General features: G+C 42.9%; 2 protein-coding genes across 4 annotated transcripts; one reads left to right on the forward strand and one right to left on the reverse strand.

Moving 5' to 3' along the window:
* Positions 1-250: 250 nt before the first annotated feature.
* Positions 251-7312, reverse strand: etfb (electron transfer flavoprotein subunit beta). Of its 2 annotated transcripts, none has more exons than XM_056443799.1 (7): positions 7212-7312; positions 4352-4510; positions 3350-3508; positions 2891-2953; positions 2185-2343; positions 1753-1968; positions 251-854 (listed from the first exon to the last, which is right to left on the reverse strand). In XM_056443799.1, the coding sequence occupies exons 2-6, from the start codon at positions 4454-4456 to the stop codon at positions 1798-1800; spliced, it is 657 nt and encodes a 218-aa protein (XP_056299774.1). In that variant the 5' UTR covers positions 4457-4510; positions 7212-7312; the 3' UTR covers positions 251-854; positions 1753-1797. The 2 variants fall into 2 exon arrangements, with proteins under 2 accessions (XP_056299774.1, XP_056299773.1); XM_056443798.1 differs by lacking the exon at positions 7212-7312 and adding an exon at positions 5545-5671.
* A 127-nt stretch (positions 7313-7439) lies between these two features.
* LOC130212680 (upstream stimulatory factor 2) lies at positions 7440-21293 on the forward strand. Of its 2 annotated transcripts, XM_056443797.1 has the most exons (11): positions 7440-7530; positions 8014-8054; positions 8515-8621; positions 10178-10297; positions 10980-11133; positions 13268-13355; positions 15119-15157; positions 17645-17703; positions 18059-18153; positions 18238-18366; positions 19249-21293. In XM_056443797.1, exons 1-11 carry the CDS (start codon positions 7496-7498, stop codon positions 19336-19338), a joined length of 957 nt encoding a protein of 318 aa, XP_056299772.1. In that variant the 5' UTR covers positions 7440-7495; the 3' UTR covers positions 19339-21293. The 2 variants fall into 2 exon arrangements, with proteins under 2 accessions (XP_056299772.1, XP_056299771.1); XM_056443796.1 differs by having other exon boundaries at positions 18059-18366.
* Positions 21294-22251: the final 958 nt, after the last annotated feature.

Genomic DNA, 22251 nt, shown 5'->3' on the forward strand with positions numbered 1-22251 from the left:
TATTTGGATTTGACTCAATTAGGTTCAGCTAGGTTTACCTCATAAAACACACTTTAAAATACATAAAATGGTGTAGAAATACTTTACAGACCAAATGTAAAGTAGCACGTTAACCTATAAGAACACGATACTATAAATCCACCAGCATGAAAAACTTGATCCAATAAATCCCCTGGTTTCGCCACAATCTTTTACCTCAGAGTTATTGATGTCAAGGTCAAATCAAAAAGACAAAAAACACATTCACAGGTTTAGATATGAAAAAGACTGGCTGCTTTATTGTGGTAATGTTCTGTACAATCAGAGAATTGAGGCGCTTATGGTAAAAGTCCGATCATCTTCCCTCATACTGAGACACCGTCTGCGCAGTACTGAAACCCAGTAACAAATGACACAAACTATAAAATGTACCAGCGGACATGACACTAATCATCTTAACATTTTCGGGGTTCATATCTACATAATTTCATTTAAATAATCTGCACGTTTTAGCGCCTCCGACTACAGATGGACAAGATGAAACCGCAGAGTCATGTTGGTGAACTGCCTCGTCCTGGTAAAGTACAGTGGAACACAAACAGCAGCATGAACAATGGTGACAGAGTTCTGGGTTTCAATTCGTCCATAAAGACTGCTCGTCGCAAGTCAGGTTATGAGCCTATGATACAGATAAATGAAAGTTAAAAATGCACAGAAGAGACAAGATGATCCTTTTGGGCTTGTGCGCTGCAGGACAGCGTTTCTCAGTACCTCCCTGCACAGCCTCAGGAGTCAGTCTCAAAAACAGAGGGATTAGACCGAAACTCGTCCTCCGGGTGCGCTTTTGCAATGCAGTCCAGTTATTCATTAGAGTCCTGCGAGGAGGGAAGAGAATGTAGATAAAGATACGTAATCCAAGACACGAGTTGCAATTACATTCATTAATGAGCTTTGTTTCTGTCACCAAAAGATACGAAACACTCTTTGTCAAAGCAATGCGCTGTTTTTTTTAGAGAGATGTTGAATATAAAAAAGGATGTAACGTTAATAATCTGAACAGATAGTTCCTCATTTCACATTGAAAAAGGGTTGATCAAGAATCATGCTTTCTTCGGTATTCTGCTTTTCTTACTAATTGTGCATCAATGATTCACTCCTGACTTTCCTAGAAAATATTAAATTCAGTAAAACTTGGCCTATTTCCTTAAAAACATAGGAATATTACAAGTACTTAAAAATGAGCTCTATGCCAAATTCGGAGCATTAATATAGCAGCAATTAACGATTTGCCATAAAGACACAGATCGTTTCTAGGTATTTGCATTGCTAGGCAACAGCTAGGGTCCATGTTTGAACTCAGCCGACGTCGATCACACACGGGAAATAAACATTCGACTTGGAATGTTTAAAATGGTGAAAATGGTCAATAAAACTGAGTAATTGCGTCATTAGGAGGAAATTAAGTCACGCTCCCTCTGTGTGTGTTGTATTCAGAGCATCTCGCATTGTTTCGATAGCCGGGCCGGCTGTGTGCACGAGAGTCCCTCCCTTTGAAACTGAGGTCCTCCCCGTTCCCCTTCATTAATACATTCAACCTTATTTATACGAGAGATAATTGAGCAACCCTCATTCACAAAAACAAAGAAAAAAACAGAGGTACTAACATAAAAGAGGCAATACCTTTGTAGTATGATAAAAATAAATAAATGACTTTTTTCAATTGGGGAAAATAATTTGAGACAAAAATAAGGTAATTAATGTGTAATTACTCACCCTTCTGCCACGTTCCGTGCCCCCCAGCTCATGCTCCTAAAGCCTCTATAGCCTCCCGATCTCCCTTAGTTTGGCCACCAGGTCATCGACCGTCTTCACCTTCACTCCCGCCAGCCTCTGTGGGGGCTCATCCACTCTCAACACCTCCAGCCGTGATGTCATGTCCACCCCCAAGTCTGCAGGCTTCACTTTATCGATCTTCTTCTTCTTGGCTTTCTGAAAGTAAGAAAACAAAAAGAGACGGAATGAACAGAACCGTTTTATTTGTTTTGAAACACTATCCTTCAACCTGACATTTATTAAAATGAATTACTGTGTAGAATAAAAATGTTGTAAAGATTTACATTACTGGGCCAGATGCCTTCTTTTTTTAAATTTTTTTTTTACAATTGCATTTTCTGAATACAGCATTTCATTTCCCCTGCTACCTACCATGATATTAGGCAGGGTGGCATATCTGGGGGTGTTGAGTCGAAGGTCTGCGGTGAGCACTGCTGGTGTGTTGATCCTGATAGTTTCCAGGCCACCATCAATTTCTCTCACTACTTTAACCTTGTCTCCTTCCAATGACACCTCTGATGCAAAGGTACCCTGCGATCGTAATACAATTAATAAAATGTAATCCAGAAACCAAACGGTCAATCGAGAAAACAGGGACACATTTCTAACTCTGCAATGGCAAACTTGAGTTCATGGGTTCAAGAAATGTGCCGCTTCTTATTGGCCCAATTTAACAGCACTGGGGGTTATTACAGATGTAATAGTATGCTAGTAGAAATTAGTGCCTCACGCTGCTCCAACTGTCCACAGTGAGATTACAGGTCAACAAAGTGCTCCACCTACTGGTCAACCAGTGGAACTTCCTCTCGACTGTCTGAGCAGCGTTTGACCTGCGCTGCTGATCCCGAGCAGGATCACTGGCGTCTTAACATTGATAAGCCTGCACAGACGCTCGGCCTGATATCCGCACCGCTACTTCAACGCCACACATCGGACATTCGTGAGGAGAACACAGAAACTGGGGCATCTAATTTACAGCATTCGCGCCAGGAGTCGGACCATTTTCAGATCAAAACAATTTTTTGAGACAGGCTGGCAAAGTCGTGTAAAGAATAACTGCATTAAAGTGAGAACTGACCTGGGGCCAGTCCAGTAGGGCTGCTGTCATCTGGCCGGTCTGATTGCAGTCGCCATCGATGGCCTACGGGAGCAACACGAGTCGTTGGTTTCAAGTTGAGCATTACGGTTCTTTATGATCATACGCACAACAGTTAGTTGAAGTTCAATTATAGGGCTAATATCTAAACATAAATACAACGTAAAATAAAGTAACATACATTTGTGTATTTAAAATTAAAAAAGATGAACGTAAACATTAAGTAAATGCATATGAAAAGTTAGAAATACACCGAGGGTTAAACAGGAAGAAAAGTTTCTGAAGGTGAAGTGACATAGGGCTGCATCCTCTGAGTCGACTAGTCGGTCGTTTTGTTCCAAGTCGACTAAAATGTCTTTAGATTAAAAGTGACATTAATTGAAGTTATTCACTAGCAGCAGGAAGTGGGATTTAGAAAGTGAAGAGAATCCTGATTTCAACCTGTTTGCCAAGGATGACGAGTTGAGCGTCCTCCTTCTTGGCCAAAGCAGCCATGATCTTGGCGACCTGCAGGGGTCCCAGCACGTCAAAGTCTTTCCCAGACACCTCCACATGAATGCCTCGATCGGCTCCCATGGCGAGGGCAGTACGGATGGTCTCCTAAGTGTGGGGGGGGGGGGGATACGGGTCAAAGGACTTCTTTTGAGGGTCAATAAGAACAACTGGGAGGTGATGCTCCTGGAAACCACATTGTATTAGCAAACCAAAAAGGATGAATCCACAATATGCTCGCAACTCAAATGGATATGACATGTATCTCCATATTAATAAATAACTACATTTGTAATACATTTTTGTTCATATTGGCTTGCCTCGGAAGTTTTCCCTGATTAATTACAGTATGAATAATTAAATAATCTGGACCTGAAAACCTATTTAAATACCACTGGGTGTTGTAACTAATCAGAGTTGATATACATTCCAAAGAATGGTCATATAAGTAAATGTAGACCAATCCTGCAATGTAGTTAGGTGATATGTACAAGCAATTGACAATAATCATTATGAACTTATGTTTAAGTCATTTGGAAGACAGGACAAATTGAAGGAAAAGTGTTTTCATAAATTTGCACAAAAAGAGATTTTCAAAAGTTCTATTTTCTATGTATTTATTTATTCTCAGGAACAATGGACATTGATCAACATCACTGTATAAATGCCAGTTACCCTGAAAGCTCATTTCCCACTAAGGCCATTAAAACAACATATAAAATAAGAACAAGAGATAGAAAAACATTACTAGCTGAACAGGATAAACCGCTTAGAGGAGTAAGGCAGCATCATGTAAAGTAGGACAAGTAAAAACCAAGCAATTAATAAAAAATAATGATGAGCTGAGAATCGGCAGGTACTGAAGTATTTTTAAGGATACGGCTGAAACCCCAAAGAAAAAAACCCCGTTCACTAAAATAACTCTGCAGAGTCCGGCCCCGTCTCACCCACCTGCGCTTGTTGTGGTCCACAGCTGACAGCCACCACCTCCTTTATGAGCTTCTTCTCCTTCATCTTGACCGCCTCCTCCACGGCGATCTCACAGAAGGGGTTCATTGAGTGCTTAACGCCATCCGTCACCACGCCACTGTTGTCCGGCTTCACGCGAATCTGAGGAGGAGGAGGAAGACCACGGGACAGTCACTACGGGGGTGCCAGATGATAAACAATTCAGGGAGCCCTGAATCTAGGGCAACCTGCCGGATGCAGGAGAAAGAGAGTGAGCTCACACAATGTCTAGAGGTGAAAAGGCAAGACATGGAGTGATGCAGGTTTAAAACAGGGGCCTGCATCTGTTTTAACACTGCAACTGGCTAAACACTCATGTTTGGATATGCACTCATCTCTTGTATTGCTCTACACTGCTTCAGTTTTCAAAAGTGTGAGTGTATAAAACATGCCATCTGGTTCTCTCAACACTTGATAGACAGGAGGCTACATAATAATTCATTGGAGAAAAAATTACAATTTATATGCTGATTGTAGAGGACTCAATCTGACATTGGCCTTAGAGCATACATAACTAGAGCCAATTTAGATTTAGACAAATATACTTTTGCTCACTCAAAACAACATGATAATTTTGCGAGCAGAAGAAATTGAGTCACAATTGAGCACTGACACACAGATCCTGCTGAAGCAGGAGCGTTCTTGCATGAAAAATAACCACATATTGATTGTGGTTGTACATAGGAGACTGTAACCTCTAAATAATAATAATAATATTGAAATTACAATAATTGAGTGACTGCACCATGGTTTTACAGACACAATTATGATAAAGGAAAAGCTGATTCAGTGGAGGACATGTAGGTTTCATGTTTCAGACAGACAGATAGACATTAGGTTACATAACTTACAAAGTGCAGCCTTACAACTGTTCGGGAAACTAGCAAGTGTGACATTGCAGACAATAATCTAAATGATTAATCATGCTACATTCGGTCAGGTGATCATATCAGTTTAGCTGCAGACAGCGTGCATCAAATAAGTGACCAGGTAGTTTCGCTCCTCACTCTTGAGCTGCCAGCTGGTGCCAGGAATCTAACGTTAGCTAGCAGAACATCTAAAGTCAAGTGAGCGAGTACAGGAAAACTACACTTAAAATAAAAATACGCCCGTTGGAACAGCGAAAGGGTATTTACCTTAACGGCGTAGTCAATGACACGCTTAACTCCAACGAGGACACGGCCAGACATTGTCGCTGAAACGTTTACCTTTGCGGTACAAGAGACAGCTAACAAGATAATGTCACCGCAGTGAACCTTCACACAGGGAGCAGAGGTCGGACGTATTTTAGAGTGACTCCAGTTGAGGGGACCGCCTCCTATTTCAGCCAATGAGAGCAGACAAGGGGGCACGCTCTCGATACTGATTGGCCAAAACGCGCTTGAAGCTATTGTTAAATTAAATATAAAAAAAGATGTCGTGGTGTTTGTGAGTTAATGAAAACTAATACTTATTTAAGATGGTTGGAATCCCTGTAATGCCCACTGTCATTTTTCTGATTGTTTAAATAGCTCAAACCGCAAGAATCAAGACAAATCACCTGTGAATAATGTAGTGCTCCTCTTATCTGCGTCGTAAACAAAGGCCAAGAATGCAACGTTCCGGTTTCTGTGTGGCAAAGTTCACGGCGGACAACAGAGTGACGCAATAAGGTCAAGGTAACATGATACATGGCAAGTAATACATAAGGAAGACCTAATAACATTTTTGATTTCAGGATGTTCTGAAAAGTGTCCTAATAACCTATTCCAGATTTTAGGATATTCAGAAAAGGGTCTTCTTATACCAAAGATGAGTAGAAAGAAATATCAAAATATAAATTGTATTACTGGTCTATTTTCTTAATAATTTGCCACATAGGCCACTAATTATTAAGAACCTACAATTTGACTTAGGCCAATGTATATGCTATGTTGCATTGGGTGTTTTAAAAGAAAGCGGTTCCACCTTTCTTCATCAATAATATTTTAAATTCGGAAAAGGGAGGAACATTTGTATCAAATTACAGCAATATTATGCATATATAATGGTTACTATATATACATATACGTATGTATAATATATGGCTTCAACACAAATTGGACATTAGAATCAATTGGCTTTTTTATTTGACTGTTTTGTTTTAACTAGGTGCACATACTAAACTGGTGTAGGTGAAGTGAATCTTGGTAAATTAAAGTAGCCAAAGTAAAAATCTAAAGCTAAAGGTCCCTTTACATTTAAGTTTAGTGGAAGAGTTGATTTTCCCTCAATAAATAATAAACTGCATAACTTCAGAAGTAAAAGTGAACTTTATAGTGATAGATAGATTCAGGGCAGATTGTTTTACCATTGTAAAAAATAATGCATTGTAATGAGACACTTTCTAAAAAATAATGACAATTTATCAATATTTGGCCTACTAGGCAAGTCATTATTTAGAGCGTCTAAGTTTTGAAATATATACCAATTATTTTTCTACAGTTTCTCATTATTTTGAGAAACATTAATTTTGTGAGAAGGTTTCTTATTTCCAAGACTCCTCCCCCCACCACAGCCATCTTTGATTAAAGTAACTAAAACAAGAGCCCTGAGCATTAAAACGAGCTGAATGTAACATATGTACAAGGACAATCTTCATTCTTAAGGATCAATAATAATAATAATGTGTATGGGTCACACCCTATAACATTTCAAAAGAAAGCTCCAAAGTAGTACGCCGACATTTCTCGCAGGACACCAATCGCTGAGAAAGTTATACTTAAAAATATATATATATATTAGACCGTTCTAGTTTTTCCCACTTTCTCTCAAGCTCACCAACCTCCCCACTGGTAACGTCCCTCTGTATGTGTTACGACCGGGGCAGAAAACGTTGTTTTTGATCGCGTTAACCGTGAGAGATCCACATCTTCTGAGTCAGCTCGGTCACCCACCGGCAGCAGCAGCGGCAGCGGCAGCAGGGGCGGCCTCCATTTTAACTCCGACACCGAGCAACACCTCACGTGTCCTGGTCCGTCTCTCTCACATGACCCGAGTGTTTGTTCCCGTGATCAGCACTTCCATCTCCGTCTGTGACACCGAATATCACTTTTTTCTCCAACCCTGATGGATATGCTCGAACAGAGTCTGGACAGCGCCAGGTAACCGGGACTCGGTCAAAATGGCTAACTAGCACAAGCTAGCTCCAACATGCTATTTCGGATAGCTAGTTTAGGACGCGGACTTTGGCCTAGCCTTTTAAAAAAAACACTATTGTAGAAACGAATTAAGTTAGCGCTTGAATTCTAAAAAAAGATGTAAGATACTTTGCGAGCTGGATAGCCGGCGAATTGTATCCTAGAGTGTCCAGTTGTGTATAACATGATTCGCTAATAACACAATAGCTAAGATAGCTTAAGCGAGGTATTTATACACAACAACTGTGTTATAAGCCGCTGTGAAGTAGAGGGACTTTAACCGTGTTGTGTTTTACATTGCGGTCGTGCTGTTGGTTGACTGGTAGTCTTTCACAAGTTTGCCATCAGCCAAAGCAAAGTTGAGGATCAAAGTAATTATATTTATTTGTATCCACAATACTAATGGGATGTATGCTGTTTGCGTTAAACTAATTATCTGGTTTGCAGCCAAGAAAAGCAAGAAGAAGAGGTTGTCCAGACGTCTGAAGGTAAGAATTAATTCACCAAGCTGTCAGTTATGACATATGGCACCTTGCAGCAGTGATGCCCTTTATATATGTTGAGCTATAGCCCAACGTAGATATAATGTAAACGGATGACACGCCGCTCCATCTGATGCATCAGCGGTGTGTCACAGAGGATGGCTTGTATTTCCTGTTCTGTTCAAACTAGCTAACGTTACATCATGCATGAGGCACATAGTATGTTCTGCAACTCATGGCTTATTTGGGAGTTTTTCCTGATCCGATGTGAGGGTTTGGGGCAGGGATGTCTATGTGTACAGATTGTAAAGCACTCCGAGACAAATTTGTAATTTGTGAAATTGGGCTATACAAATAAATTGAATTGAATTGAATTGTTGGCTTTCTTTATTAGTTTTCCTTCTTTTCCATTCTCACGATTGACTTTTTTTTCTGTCCCCCCCCCCCCTCTCTCCCTCCCCCTGAGACGGAACAGGAGAAGAGCAGACAGCCGTTACAATAGCCAGTGTTCAGCAGGCTGCAGCGTTTGGTGACCACAACATACAATATCAGTTCCGCACTGAGGGGGGTCAGGTGAGAAAAGACGTGTGCATGCACAAGCGTACTCAACAGTAGAAAAGGATGAGAATAAATATATACTCATTATGCAGACCTGTATATGCGCTATTGTTGTTTTATGTAGTTCATTTATTCTCATATCCAGGCCAGGAACATTAGATGCATTATCTAACTCTGGTGCAATTACTTTGAATTGTGAACTGTCCCTGCAAAAATATACAATACAAATGTAATATATTTATGACTGCTCTAAAGTTAGTGATGTTAACGACTTTTTTTATACTGCTGGGTAGCTTAAATTGTACATAACATAATAATGTATTTGTTGTTTTATATGCTGTGTTATTAATAATAACCTAGACCTTTACAGTGACTGCTTACTAAAATGCAGTTTTTGCTCAAGTTGAAGTGAAAATTAAACATCGTCCTAAACCATGAGTTCAAATTAATAAAAATAAATTAATCACCCAGATCAATATCCAACGTAGATACCTCAAAATTGTACTTAAGTGCAGTACTGGAATAAATATACTTGGTTACCAGCCCCTATTGGCATATTGGTCTAATGTTTATGGTTAGATTGCAGCTGTACAGCACTCCCAACACAAAACAGACTTCAGAATCACTTAAGACGAGCAGTGGAATAAACATCAGCGGGCTGTTTGACAAAATTAGCAACTGACAGAGCTTCGCATTACATATTGATTAATGGATTAAAATGGATTACGCATGTACAAGCACTTTAAAAGTGGTAGATAATGATTGTCTGTAAACACAATTCCACCCACATGTATTGTATGTGCGCATTGCAATTCATGGTCTGTGATGCTGAGCGTTTTGATGTCGGCGTGCTCACATCAGTGAGAAGAACCTGGTTTCCGCTCATGGTGTCTAATGTTGTCATGCGCTTACTCTCTACCAACATCAAGTCAGGAGGATAGCAGGCTCTAGATTGCCTGAAGGTACGAGTGTGTGGGTTTTCTTTTTCTCGTCTCATAAGTGTCTCTTTGCGGTCCACTAATGGGGTATTTGCTCCAGCGGTACCTCGTGATTGACAATGGGACGGATACATTGATTGTAAGAAGTGCATACATGATATCCAAGTTGGTTTATCCTCATCGAGATGATTTACACTGGTGGGAGTTAAGTCGGGCATCCGTGGCTCATTTGGCGTAAACAAGGCTCGTGTGAGCGATCATGCGATTGCAGCCGGGTCCGGGATTGGCATGGGAACACTGTCACATGTCAGTCAGGAGGAGAGTCACAAGATGTTTACAAACACTGATTCATGCTACAAACACGCTCATTTTTGTGACTTGTTTAAAAAATTCATCGGGCACATTCTGTATCGCCAACAAATTGAGCGGGATAAAATATACTCATGCTACAGAATGTGCCTGAAGCGTGATCAATGCGCCACTCCATTGGACTATAGCGTCAGGTACTAGAGATATATAAATCTACAATTCGGGTACGGTTCTCGATTTGGTAACAGTACGCCTGTCAGTAGGACTGGAGTAAACCACCTGAATGAACAGCTGTTTTCTCTGGTTCCTCTCTCCACCTTGCAGGTGACGTACCGTGTTGTTCAGGTGACTGACCAGCAGCTTGAAGGGCGAGAGGATGGGGGAGGAGCAGTGAGTGTCGTCTCTACAGCCGCCTTCACTGGGGCTTCTCAGGCTGTGGCTCAGGTACCAAAGTCTCCCCCTCTTTTATTGATCAAAGAGAACCCACTGGGGCCACGGGCTGCTTTTAAAGATGTATTACTTGAAGTCTGAAGCCTGCAGTGTATCATCTTTAATTATTTCAACAAGTCTTTCTGATTTTAACTATTAAAACCAACAATGAATTAATTCTACAACATATATCGTCTCTGGAGACACGCCGTGGAAGTTGGTGTTGTCCAAACGGTATTAAAAACACATGAATGAGGCGTAGCGTTGCACACATCCGTGTAAATAGTGAAGCGTGTGTCTGAGCATGACAGCTGCCCGACACGGAGCTACGAATTCAGAATTAAAATGCAGAACTGTTTCACATCGGGGCACCGTGGTTATGCTCAAAGCCAAATTCAGAACATGTTCTTGGTTCAAAACACACAATTTATCTTTGCAAGAACAGATTAAAATGTGTTTTAATTTGCGGTACACTGACGGCTTGACTGACCTTGCTGTTATCTCCGCGAACAAGATCCTTGCTACGCCTTTTTTTCTTCCGCTCAGCTGTCAGACTGTACCGTGTGGTGCTCGGGGGGGTCTCGAGGGGGACGCTAGTATCAAATCTGACAGAGACTGAGGTGTAGGTTCACCTGCTGTGACCGCTCCATTGCGACTAGTTCAAGCCTCCCCTCTGTCGCCTTCTTATCCGTCACAGGCTGTGATCCAAAACCCTTTCAGTAATGGAGGAAGCCCCGCCGGAGAGGCGGTGGGAGGGGAGACGCGCTTTGCTTACTTCCCAGCGACTGCGGTGAGCGACGGGACCGTGTCTGTGCAGGCCGCCGCGGACCCCGCACTCACACAGGCCGGGGGTGAGTCGGCACTTCATTTGGGTTGAAGCTTACCACAGTGTCACCGAAAATACTGGCTCAACTAGATCCAAAGCAAACGTGTTCGAGTGCATCGAGTTCCAAAATGAGAGAAGAGCCGCCGCCGGCCTTTTTGTTGTTGCCAGGAGTTATAGATGAATCAAGATCTCCACAAAAACATAGCACCCTACAAAGTACTAAATGATGTTGCCTTCTGCTGAATACTGCAGGGTTCGTACGGTCATGGAAAAGTCATGGAATTTTAAAATGGTCATTTCCAGGCCTGGAAAAGTCATGGAAAAAACTTAAATCATCAAAGTTTTGGAAAAGTCATGGAAATTTGTTAAAATCACATCATTTATGCCGAGTTTGTAATAATTAATATATTTTTTAAAGAAAGACGCTCAAAATATAAGCCGGCGGACGCTCTCAATCCGCAACATTTTCTCAATTGTTCATGTTTATACCGAGATTTCAGTTTGGTCATGGAAATTTGGTTTAAAGTCCTGGAAATCCATCGGTCAAAATGTGTAAGAACCAGTGGCGTCCCTAGGCTAAAAAACCCGGGGCTAAAGCCCCGGATGTTTTTTCATTAGCCCCGAATGTTTTCAACCAAAACAGCGGAGTCAGACTGGCAGCAGGCGCACGTAACAACGCTCGCACTGGCTAAGCCCCGGATGTATCCAAATCCTAGAGACGCGCCTGGTAAGAACCCTGTACTGTAACAATGCAATATTACCAGAGACACAAATGAAGTTAGCTGCGCTGATTATACTTAAGCATGTCACATGTCCACCCAGTCGGCTTCTCTTCCGCTTTACTGCCGTATGTCGTCGTCCGCTTAAGTGTCCTTGTGGTCCCGTGGTGGTGGACGATCGATGAGGACGGTCAGGGCTTAGTCGACCTGGAGACCGATCACGTTATACGCGACCAGCGGCTGCTTGTTCTGGTTTCCTGTTGCCGAGACAGCGTTTATGGGAGGACGGTGTCGTTAATACACCTGTGTTTCTGCTGGTGTCTGTGCGGTTTGCCACTGTTGGCCCAGACTAGTCCGCCACACAGGCATAAAAACCGGCATTTTGAGACCCAGTTGTAATCCAGTTTGATTCCATGTTGTATTTTAGTTATCCCTTTTTAAAAGAGAGGGATATGCCCGTGGCCAGAGTAAACGTAAACAAGTCTCGGGCTCTAACGTACAATTATTTTCATTATTGCTTCATTTGCCGATTAATCGGTCAGTTCCTAAAATGTGAGAGAATTTGTTTTAATATGCTTGAAGGTATTAATTTACTGACGTGTATGTAAAAAAACGGCAGACAATGTTTAGAATTGTTGGGCTTGGAAAACAGTAACACAATTAATAGTCCATATTAATTAATAACATATGCTGATTAATGGATCGAGAGAATCAAAGATGCCTGCAGCATAAACCCACAAGGCGAGTTCTGCCGGATGACGCCGCAGAAAGGGAAGAGGGCCGTGAGGTTTCTTCGCTGTGGGTGAAGGCCAGAGCCGTAACTAAGGAAGTGGGCGGCCGTCTTCCTGTCCTGTGAGCCTGCGGTAGTTCAAGCAATGAAACGTTCTGACGAGACTGGTTTCAGGGGTGGGAGGGGCTTCACCTTTTTTCACAAAGCATCAAAGTGTCGTCGTGGTGCGAGCATCATTGTTTACTTTACACGTGTCGCACGAGACGAGACAAAAAACATGAACAGGATGTGCGGCCTGTGTGGCGTTGCACTTCCGATTCTCTTTACCACTTATTGTTCATTACTAAATAATTGTTTAAAAACATAATTTAATAATATCTCACGAGAAACGAATCTAAAATGTACTTAGTCTCTTTCAGTTCTTTTTGCTTTTCGCCGAGCTGGTGATTGTGTAAAACTCCAGACAGAACCGATTTTAAATATCACTTTTTATTTATTACTGGCTTTTTACTTGTATTGCCCTTTCAGCAACCAGCGTAGTTGAGCAAAGAAGCACAGATAAAATATCCAGCCATGTTTGAGCTTCTCAAGCCGTTCCGGTGGCGAATTGCATCGTTAAAAATAATTCATTAGAGCAATGAGAGTTTATGCCGGGTTGCCTTTTTGTGTCTCGCCGCATCGCTAACTGACGACTGCTCCGCCTTCCACAGGTCAGTTCTATGTGATGATGACCCCCCCCGATGTCATTCAGACCGGCACACCACGGACCATCGCTCCTCGCACACAGTCCTACGCTGCGTGAGTATCGGCTCGGTCCGAGGGAGACGGCCTTGATATCGTCTTGAGACGCAGCTATTTCTAAAAACAAAAAGTCAAACAGTTTCCCGGTCCTCGTAAAACACGGTTGTTATCTTCAATGGAAACAGGCCATTTGGTGGTTTTAGCCGACACGCTGGGAATTGCTTGAAGGTGAACTTTGGTTGGAGTTTAAAAATGGGACAAATTGCTTTTTAATGTCTCGTGTTCAGAGCCATTCACAGCCATTACCCCGGCTGCGATTTCCGATTTGACATTTCTGTCCCGGTTTCAACCGTTTACTGCGAGAGCCGCACACGTTTGCCTCGGCGACGCTTCGCAAATCACAAATCCCCACCAGCTCGACGGAGACTTCCTTCAATTCCGGAAAGCCCACCTGGCAGAGCCCCAGATGTACAACCCTTAAATCAACATCAACGCATATCGAGTGAACAAAGCGTGCTGAATTCCCTGGAATCTAAATGCTAATGCGGCAGCAGGCTGGGGACGTGGAAGGATTTGGTCTTTAGCCGAGAGATTGAGCACCAAATCCAGTGTATATGGCCCGCACGAGTGGTCGATCGATCCGGTCAATTATAGAACGTCATCTGTACGTATGACGATAATTCAAGACCGCCAGGCTCAGTTCGTGCGACGTAAAATGCTACTTTGGTTAATTCACTTTATTTTAGCGGAGCCTGGCTTTTCTGCCTCTCCAATATCTTCTTATGATGTGCATCCCTGAAATTCACAACATGCATCATTGTAATCACACATCAAACGACCGACTCCCTCCAACCGTTAGCCGCACGCCGCTGATTGCCGTTATTAAGATAATCAGCGGGCTCACGTGAGCAAAGACAAACAGAGCTGTCGTTTTTTTATTCGCTCGATACCAGCCGCGTTCTCGCCGACTACGGGTACAAATTCCGACGAGAGCTTTATTTCAGATTCAGGGTTCACGTGAGTGTCAAGATGAGGAATACAATTCTCTTTAAGGTCCTGTAACTTATGGTTCTTATAAGGTAAAAGCCACCAGCTATTTGCCGAAATGCTCACTCAAAATGAACACATGACCCTTTTATTCAAATTGAGTTAACGATGGCCGAAGTGAATATCCCTCCAGACCCGTATAGATAATCTTTCTAGTTATTCAGCTCGCTCACCAATATGTCTCCCAGCTGGTTTAGGACACACCACATGAGCTCTGCTTGTTCTAGGTAGCAAAGAAAGCTCCTGTTCTCCCTCCCCTTTCTGATAGTTAACACAAATAGAAAGACACTTTTCACCATCTCTGCCGTTTCATTTGATTATTGGTCCGTTTGAGGGGGGAGCAGGATATAATTCGACTGATTCTGTGATTTTTTTCTTTTGAGAACTTGAGATTTCTCAAATATTTCGACTGCTTTGTTGCGGGCCGCATTACGGGGGGGTTGTAGATCCGCTTCAAATTTGCCAGCCGCTCCGTCGCCTTTTGCTGCCGCTTGATATTCACGGCGCACAGCCGACCGCTCTCCAGTCGAGAGTGACGAATACGTCGCCGTGTGTTGAAATTCAAAGTAAAATGTGTTTTTTTCCCCCCCCCGTCTCTCACAATGCCTATCTGCAATATGTTTGTTTCTATTCATTTCCCGATTCATGAATAATGTATGATTTGTGTGACACGAGCCTCAGTTATATTTAGGTGTAAACTCAGGAACGGTGACATCATCGTTGACATGTGAGTAAAATGAATGAACATTTCCCTCCCTGTCTGCCGTTCGCAGAGATGAAAACGAGCTGCTGCAGCACGAAGGTTTAGACTGGTGAGGACCGTTTCCACATTTCTCTCACCTTTTTTTGTTTTTCACAGCAAATGAATCAAATTAGTCGACGAGAAGACGCACAGCGACCTCTGCCATCGGTCCCCGGTGGTTCTCCCTGCTCGTGATGTCGCGTTTCTTCAGCGCTGCCCCCGAGCCATTGTTGTTAGTTGGCCTTCTCCATTAGGATTTAACAAATCAGGTTGTTGTTCTCCATCCGGAAACAAATGGCTTGTTCCACACTTATTAATTTAGTCTCATTTTCAAAGTGTCCCTTGTTGTTCGAGTTTTTCTACTTATTTAGCCGAGTTTGGAAGCGAGTGCTGCAGGGATGACGACCCAGAAGTAAGCTTCACACCAGGTCCCTCGATACAATGCCACAAGGGTTTTTTTTCCCATTAAGCTTTGGACTGTTGCAAAAAATAAACTGTGGCAAACATCATTTTTAAGATTTGTACATGTTTTGGTCAAGATAATCTTCACAAATCAAGTAACAAGCTAACGTTAGACCACAGTCAGAGGAGTAAACACACCGAGGCCACTTGTTAGCCACCGCCTTGTTTGTACAGGACTGTCTCAGAAAATTAGAATATTGTGATGAAGTTCTTTATTTTCTGCAATGCAATTAAAAAAACAAAATGTGCATTCATTTCTTTCTTTACAAATCAACTGAAATATTGCAAGCCTTTTATTCTGAATTATTGCTGATTATGGCTTACAGCTTAAGAAAACTCAAATATCCTATCTCTAAATATTAGAATATCATGAAAAAGTATACTAGTAGGGTATTAAACAAATCACTTGAATTGTCTAATTAACTCGAAACACCTGCAAGGGTTTCCTGAGCCTTGACAAACTCAGCTGTTATAAATCTTTTTTTTTACTTGGTCTGAGGAAATATTAAAATTGTATGAGATAGGATTTTAGAGTTTTCTTAAGCTGTAAGCCATAATCAGCAATATTAAAAGAATAAAAGGCTTGCAATATTTCAGTTGATTTGTAATGAATCCAGAATGCATGATTTTTTTTTTTTTTTTAATTAAAGAAAAGAAAATATCATCACAAATATTCAATTTCTGAGAATCTGTATATTCGGACATATTTTATATTGAAGAACAAAATGTTAAAACCTCTTAAACTTGTGTTGACCAAAAGACTTAATTTCAGCCATCTAACCAAAACAAAATATCGACTTCAAACCAGAATATATACATATATATATATATATATGTGTGTATATATGTGTGTATATGTATATATTGAGAATATCAAGCCCAAGCTGCAATCACTTGTATCTCGATGCACATTTAATACTGCAGCCTAATGATATGGGAGAGAAGAAGGCGAAACCATTCTATTTCTCTTTCGAGAATCAATATAATATATTACACAAATGTAGTCCTCGTCTGCATCCTTGCTTTCAATTTTATGGGTAGAGCACTCCGCCAGCGGGATTGTGCACAGCTCATTTCTTCTGGATCTCTCCGGCAAACAATAATTATCGGGAGCACTCGGATGAGTTGCGCCTCTATAAAAGTGTGGGGCGGGGGGAAAAGACGTTCTTCTAGGCCTGTACATTTAGTTATGCACACAGTCATCCTCATTTTTATTTATTTATTTAAACACTTTGCCTAAGAGTACTGTGGGAGTGAATTCATTATTGAACTGAAATCCCATTAAGATGCGTTGAGATACAAGACGGGCTGCATTTTGGCGTGGCTGACTCTCAAACACAGATATCAGCAGTGGAGGTGTGTCACAAACTCACTGCTGTCGAATAAAGAAGGAACACGTGGGACCTCACAGGACTTGAGCATCCTATTCTGCACCGTTTCTGTTCCCTTGCATGGTTGTTGATTCATTCTAAATAGATTGAGTGATGTATTAATTGACATTTGATTATTATGCCGGTGTTATTGGCCCGTTCGTGCTGTGGTGGCCGGATGGATAAGTCTCCCTGTCACGTCTCAGGGACTTAATTAACAGAATACCTAAGGGAGGACACAGACAAGACGAGTTGCGTCATTAGCCGTGAGCCCAGACTCCAATAGGCAGCATCTGTTTTGTGTGTTTCTCTTCTCAGTGTTGTGATTGTACAGCGTAATAAAGCAGAGGGCTCCCTTCAGGCCACACCTGGGAAGAGGGCAGTAATACAAATGCAATGGTTGGATGGCTCCCACTATTCCAGTCGAAGCAGCCCAGCTTCAGGACATCGGGGCCACCGGGGCTGCACATGTGGCCTCATATGGCCGTGCAGCTTTCCACCAAACGCCTTCAGAGGCTCCTTTTTAAACTAGCCCACTGGTGGTGGCGAGGGCTGTGGTTACAATAGGCTTGAATTATAACGATAACGGTGAAGAATGGTTTTCAATAGGCCCAGGATTAGGTGAATTGTGGGGACTGCATTGGATTTGTGCCCGATTGTAGGGCAGCCGGAGCTGGAAGATATTATAGCGTGTGAAAAGTGTTTTATTTCCTCTCTGTCTGCAGGAAAATGGATGGACCGCGAACACCGAGAGATGAAAGGAGAAGAGCGCAGCACAATGAAGGTGGGTAATTAGCTGCGATTGTGGCTTTTGATTTCATCGGCGTAACACAATGCAGTGCGGTGTCTAAATGGAGCATGTTCGTCGAAGGAAAACCACCTGGCCCCGTCTAAATATTCTATTAGGAATAGATAACGTATGTTTCTGGACTGGCCACTAGAGGGTGCTGTTAAGCTGTCGAAGTGAAACCGTATTTCATACCTTTAGGCAGGGCAGAAACTGAAATGACCAGATGGAAGGAATTAAAACCTGGTTCTTTCACCCCAAACTACCTCTCATCTCTGAGAAATATGTATAAAAAATGCTGGTTGTAATTTTATATATTTCTTAAGCTGTTTTCTATTTCACATTCCATCAGTTGAAAGGCGGAGAAGAGACAAGATAAACAACTGGATTGTCACGCTTTCCAAGATCATCCCCGACTGCAATATTGACAGCACCAAGACTGGAGCAGTAGGCCGCCTCCCTTCCCTTCTGCACCTGCCGCCAACTGTTTCCCTCGTTCAAATGGTCACCACTCATCTCTGTCCTTCCCAGAGCAAAGGGGGCATCCTGTCCAAAGCCTGTGACTACATCCGCGATTTGAGGCAGAGCAACGTGCGACTGCAGGAGGGCTTGAAGGAGGTGGAGAGGATACAAGTGGACAATGAGTTGTGCAGGCAGCAGGTAGGAGTATCGGTCTGCGCGAGTCTATTTCGAGCCAAATATTGGCGTCATGTGGCGTTTCCAGGAATTCAATAATGGGCGGAGAAGGTATTCGAATGATAATGTGAAAATCTTCCTTTCGAGGTGGCCGGCTGCTGCGGATAAAGAGTCACAAATAATAAGGCGGCCACAGCGGGCTGCATGTGTGCCTGTGAAGATTGCCACTGCACTGAATAGATGAGTTTGGAGCGCATTGCAACATCCTCTCGCTCGAGTCTCGGAGGCATGAAATCCACCGAGCCCCAGACACATCTTCACTCTTTTCTCGAGAGAGAAAAAACACCCTCTGAGACTCCCGCCTCTGTAGCCGATCATCACAGCCTGACAAAAAAAAGGGATCAAAAGAGTTTGCGCTCCTATAACGTTACCTGAAATCAATGCTTTGAAAGACTGTGGGAATAATACACACAGGGGTTGTGTGAGAACTAACTGTATGCCAATGCACTCAACGTATTGTGAAGTCGTGCAGCGCCACGTCTCCCCATTGACAGAGGCTCTCTGCAATGCACTCTCTGATGCTCAAAGCCGTCTCCTCATTCCCCCAGTGGGGTCGCCCCCCTCCTCCCCAAGGGAAATGTAGCCGAGGTGATACACCTCAAGATTTGATAATCCAGCTGGTGGTGGAATGAGGTGTATTTGAAAAGGGCTGCACACACTCCTCTATAAGCCCGGGGATCGACTCGCCCCGTGTGTGAGCATTACACAGCCGGCACTCTTGGTCTTCAAACAAAAAGAGTTTGGTCTGTAAACTTGGAGCTATATTTAGCTGTCACGGAGATGAAGACGATGATAATGAGATCTTTTTTTCTTCTTTCCCCCCCCCCACCCCTCTTTGTTCTTAAGATCGAAGAGCTGAAGAACGAGAACGCTTTGCTCCGAGCGCAACTTCAGCAGCACGGCATCGAGATGGTCGGAGAGACGCCGCCGCAGTGAAGCAGAGACACACACACACACACACACACACACCAAAACAACAACAACAGGAACCGGGAGGGGCACCACCACTCAAGACACGCAACCGGCACGTTGGAAGAGGAGGCGAGGCGATCGACGGGGGAAAGAAAATGTAAAAGACAAAAAAAAAGAAGTTCTGAAGGACCGCTCTCTTGTGAGTGGCTGCATCCTCCCCTGAGTTCCCAGGTGGAGAAACCCTTCACGCCCAATCGCGTGTGGCTGTCCTCGACCGTCCCGTTGAGATGACCACCTGCTACGACTCAGGAGGAATGTGCTCCGAGGAACGCCAGAGAACCTCTGCTGAACTCCTCCCTCGCGTCGTACTTATGTCGCCTCGCTCATGGACTATGACGTTCTCGCCGTTTAACTGTTGTTCTTCCCCGTCGGTGTATTCCTCCCCCCCCCCCCCTCACCCTCACCCCAGATTACTAATTTTGATTTAGTTTGTGCTTTTATTCTGTTTTGTGTTTTTGAGTTTCGTATTAATGTTTGTTTTTAGCTGCTTTAATTTATTAGTCCGCTTGCTGGCGAGAAGCCTTGATGGAGACCAGTTACACAGACGCTCGTGCACCCCCAGAGAAGCAGATTGCATTTCTAAGTGAGGAAAACATCAAAGTGTGCGACACATTGTTGACGCTACAGAGGGAATTAATGTCAACGCGACACACACACACACACACGCGCGCGCGACGGCGGCTCACCTAGAAACCCAAACGAGCTGCGCCGGCCGACGCTTCTCCACCGATTTATGTAAATAAGACTTCTTGTGTTTTTAATACAGATCGTACACAACGTCAGAGCAGATTATCTCTGGGAGTAAACAATCAATAACTCATTAAGTTCATGCTGGCCCCTTTGTGATGGTGATTACCATGACGCTCGCGTGTGTGTGTGCACAGAAAGGTGGTATACTTGAATCGTTGGGCATTTACGCAACACTTTTAAAAGAGCCAACTGTTATAATTACATATTGAACTGTACAAGAGGATTGTGGACTGGAGGAGGAGGAAGAGGAGGAGGAAGAGGGGGGGGTGCTGTGGTGCAAATTCCAACTGTTATCAAACTTTTCTTTTTTTCTCTCCATATTTGGTTCGTGTGATTTGCCGGCGTCTCGATACGCGTACGAATAAGCCCCACATGTTTCACTTCAAGCTGTTTGCTCTGTTTTGGTATTGCGACGCTTCAGATGCAGCTCAATGCACAAGGAGGAGAGGGGGGGGGGGGGCACCACCCCCCCGGAGAGTGGCACTCAAAAGACTCTGCTCACGATGGAACAGGAGCACACGTGTCGTACTTCTGAGCGGAGCGTAACTCGTTCTCCACGGGAAGAAACAGAAAAGACGGAATACTTTGAAAGTGGGGAAACTTGGAATCGAGCTCACGTACGTCTCCAAACAATACGGCAACGTGCCGTACCAACGGCAACACCCATATTAACATTGTTGATTTCTTTTGTGAATGTATATACATGATGTGTTGTGGGTTTTTTTTTTGCATTCTTTGCGAGCACGCTGGCTCCGCCCCCCTGTCGACAGCCGAGCATCACGTTTTAATACCCCGGAGTGTGCACGCCGCAGGTTCAGCCCTCATGGACGCTGCGTCTGATCCATCAAGCGAGGCGCCTCGCCAAAGTTGAATGATGGATGTTTTGCGGTTGTTTTTTTTTCACGTCGGTGAGAGCGGTGCAGAGAATGTGAAGACATGAATAATGCTTTGGAAGACGGATGTTCACAAATGAGAAGGTCACTCGTGGCTAATTTTCTTTTCTTTCTTCTCCCTGGTGTTTCTTTTTTGAGAAGGGCAAAAAAAATGGAGAGAGAGAGAGAAAGTCTTTTCTGTAGCAGCCTCACTTTTCTCAGGTTAGATTTTAAAGACACCTTTTCTAAGTAATATGGTGGGGAAAAAATAAAACGTTCACAAGCTGATGACCTTTATGGACTTTGGTTGTGGCTCATTGTCCTTCTGCAGGACTTATACAAGCCAATACTTCACACATGTGTTTGTCCATCTGTTAGTTTTAGCACGATAATAAATAATATCATTTGAATAGATTTGAGTGAAATGAGACGTTAGCTCCACTTGACATTTTGACTCGATGCTTCAAAGTAAAATTCATATTTTGAGTGCTCCCGGTTTCAGATGATTTCATCAGCAGTGCTCGCTTGTTTCCATCAACAAATATCTTGAATTTGTTCAACTCTGCTTTGCGTTTTATTCAATTTTTATTACATTGACTACATAGAAGCTCCATTAAAGCCCACGACAACAATGTGAGACATTTCTCTACGACTGTAAATATATTTGCAACAATCTACGTTTTTAAGGGGAAATGACGAACCTAGTTTTTCTTAATTAATAATTATAAACTCAGCTCGGCTTCATCACGCCTGTGTGGGTGTTCTCTGACCAGGTTTGATGAACAGCGCTGGCACCAAACAACCAACCAACTGTCACCAGACGGATTCAAATGATGCCAAATCCTGATTGGAGGTATCACCACGTTCCCAATGGACGAGAGCACAAACGCAGAAGTCTGTCAAAGCAAACAAAACTTTTCCAACTTTGGCAATAAAAAATAAAAAAGAGAACAAATGGTGTAGGACTCCATTCCTCATAGTTAGAAACTGATTGAGAAAATAATGGCTTTTAGATGAGCCAAGAAATGTCCTATTGATGCGGGCTCCTTGGGATTATCTGCCACACTTGTACTTGTACCAAATTTAGATTTATACATTTACTCTGGGAGGGAAATATGAATCGTATTTCATCTCCAGAAATACGATGCATTTAGATGTCAGAGCGACTGGAAATAACCACAAATCCCCACCGCTGTAGTATTCCTGGACATTGTGTGCAGGTGTTCTCCAAAACAATACGCTCGGCCAATCGGCT

Source organism: Pseudoliparis swirei, chromosome 22, assembly GCF_029220125.1.
Source record: "Pseudoliparis swirei isolate HS2019 ecotype Mariana Trench chromosome 22, NWPU_hadal_v1, whole genome shotgun sequence".
Classification (NCBI taxonomy): Eukaryota; Metazoa; Chordata; class Actinopteri; order Perciformes; family Liparidae; genus Pseudoliparis; species Pseudoliparis swirei.

Bases quoted from the DNA above. Each gene is read 5' to 3' on its own strand.
- etfb (XM_056443798.1), bottom strand. From the start codon at position 5,598: ATGTCTGGCCGTGTCCTCGTTGGAGTTAAGCGTGTCATTGACTACGCC. The intron at 4,511-5,544 runs GTAAATACCCTT...CCTCCTCCTCAG, and splicing joins TCATTGACTACGCCGTTAAG to ATTCGCGTGAAGCCGGACAA. The intron at 2,954-3,349 runs GTTGAAATCAGG...TTGCTCCCGTAG, and splicing joins TCGTCATCCTTGGCAAACAG to GCCATCGATGGCGACTGCAA.
- LOC130212680 (XM_056443796.1), top strand. From the start codon at position 7,496: ATGGATATGCTCGAACAGAGTCTGGACAGCGCCAG. The intron at 7,531-8,013 runs GTAACCGGGACT...TCTGGTTTGCAG, and splicing joins CAGAGTCTGGACAGCGCCAG to CCAAGAAAAGCAAGAAGAAG. The intron at 13,356-15,118 runs GTGAGTATCGGC...TGCCGTTCGCAG, and splicing joins CGCACACAGTCCTACGCTGC to AGATGAAAACGAGCTGCTGC.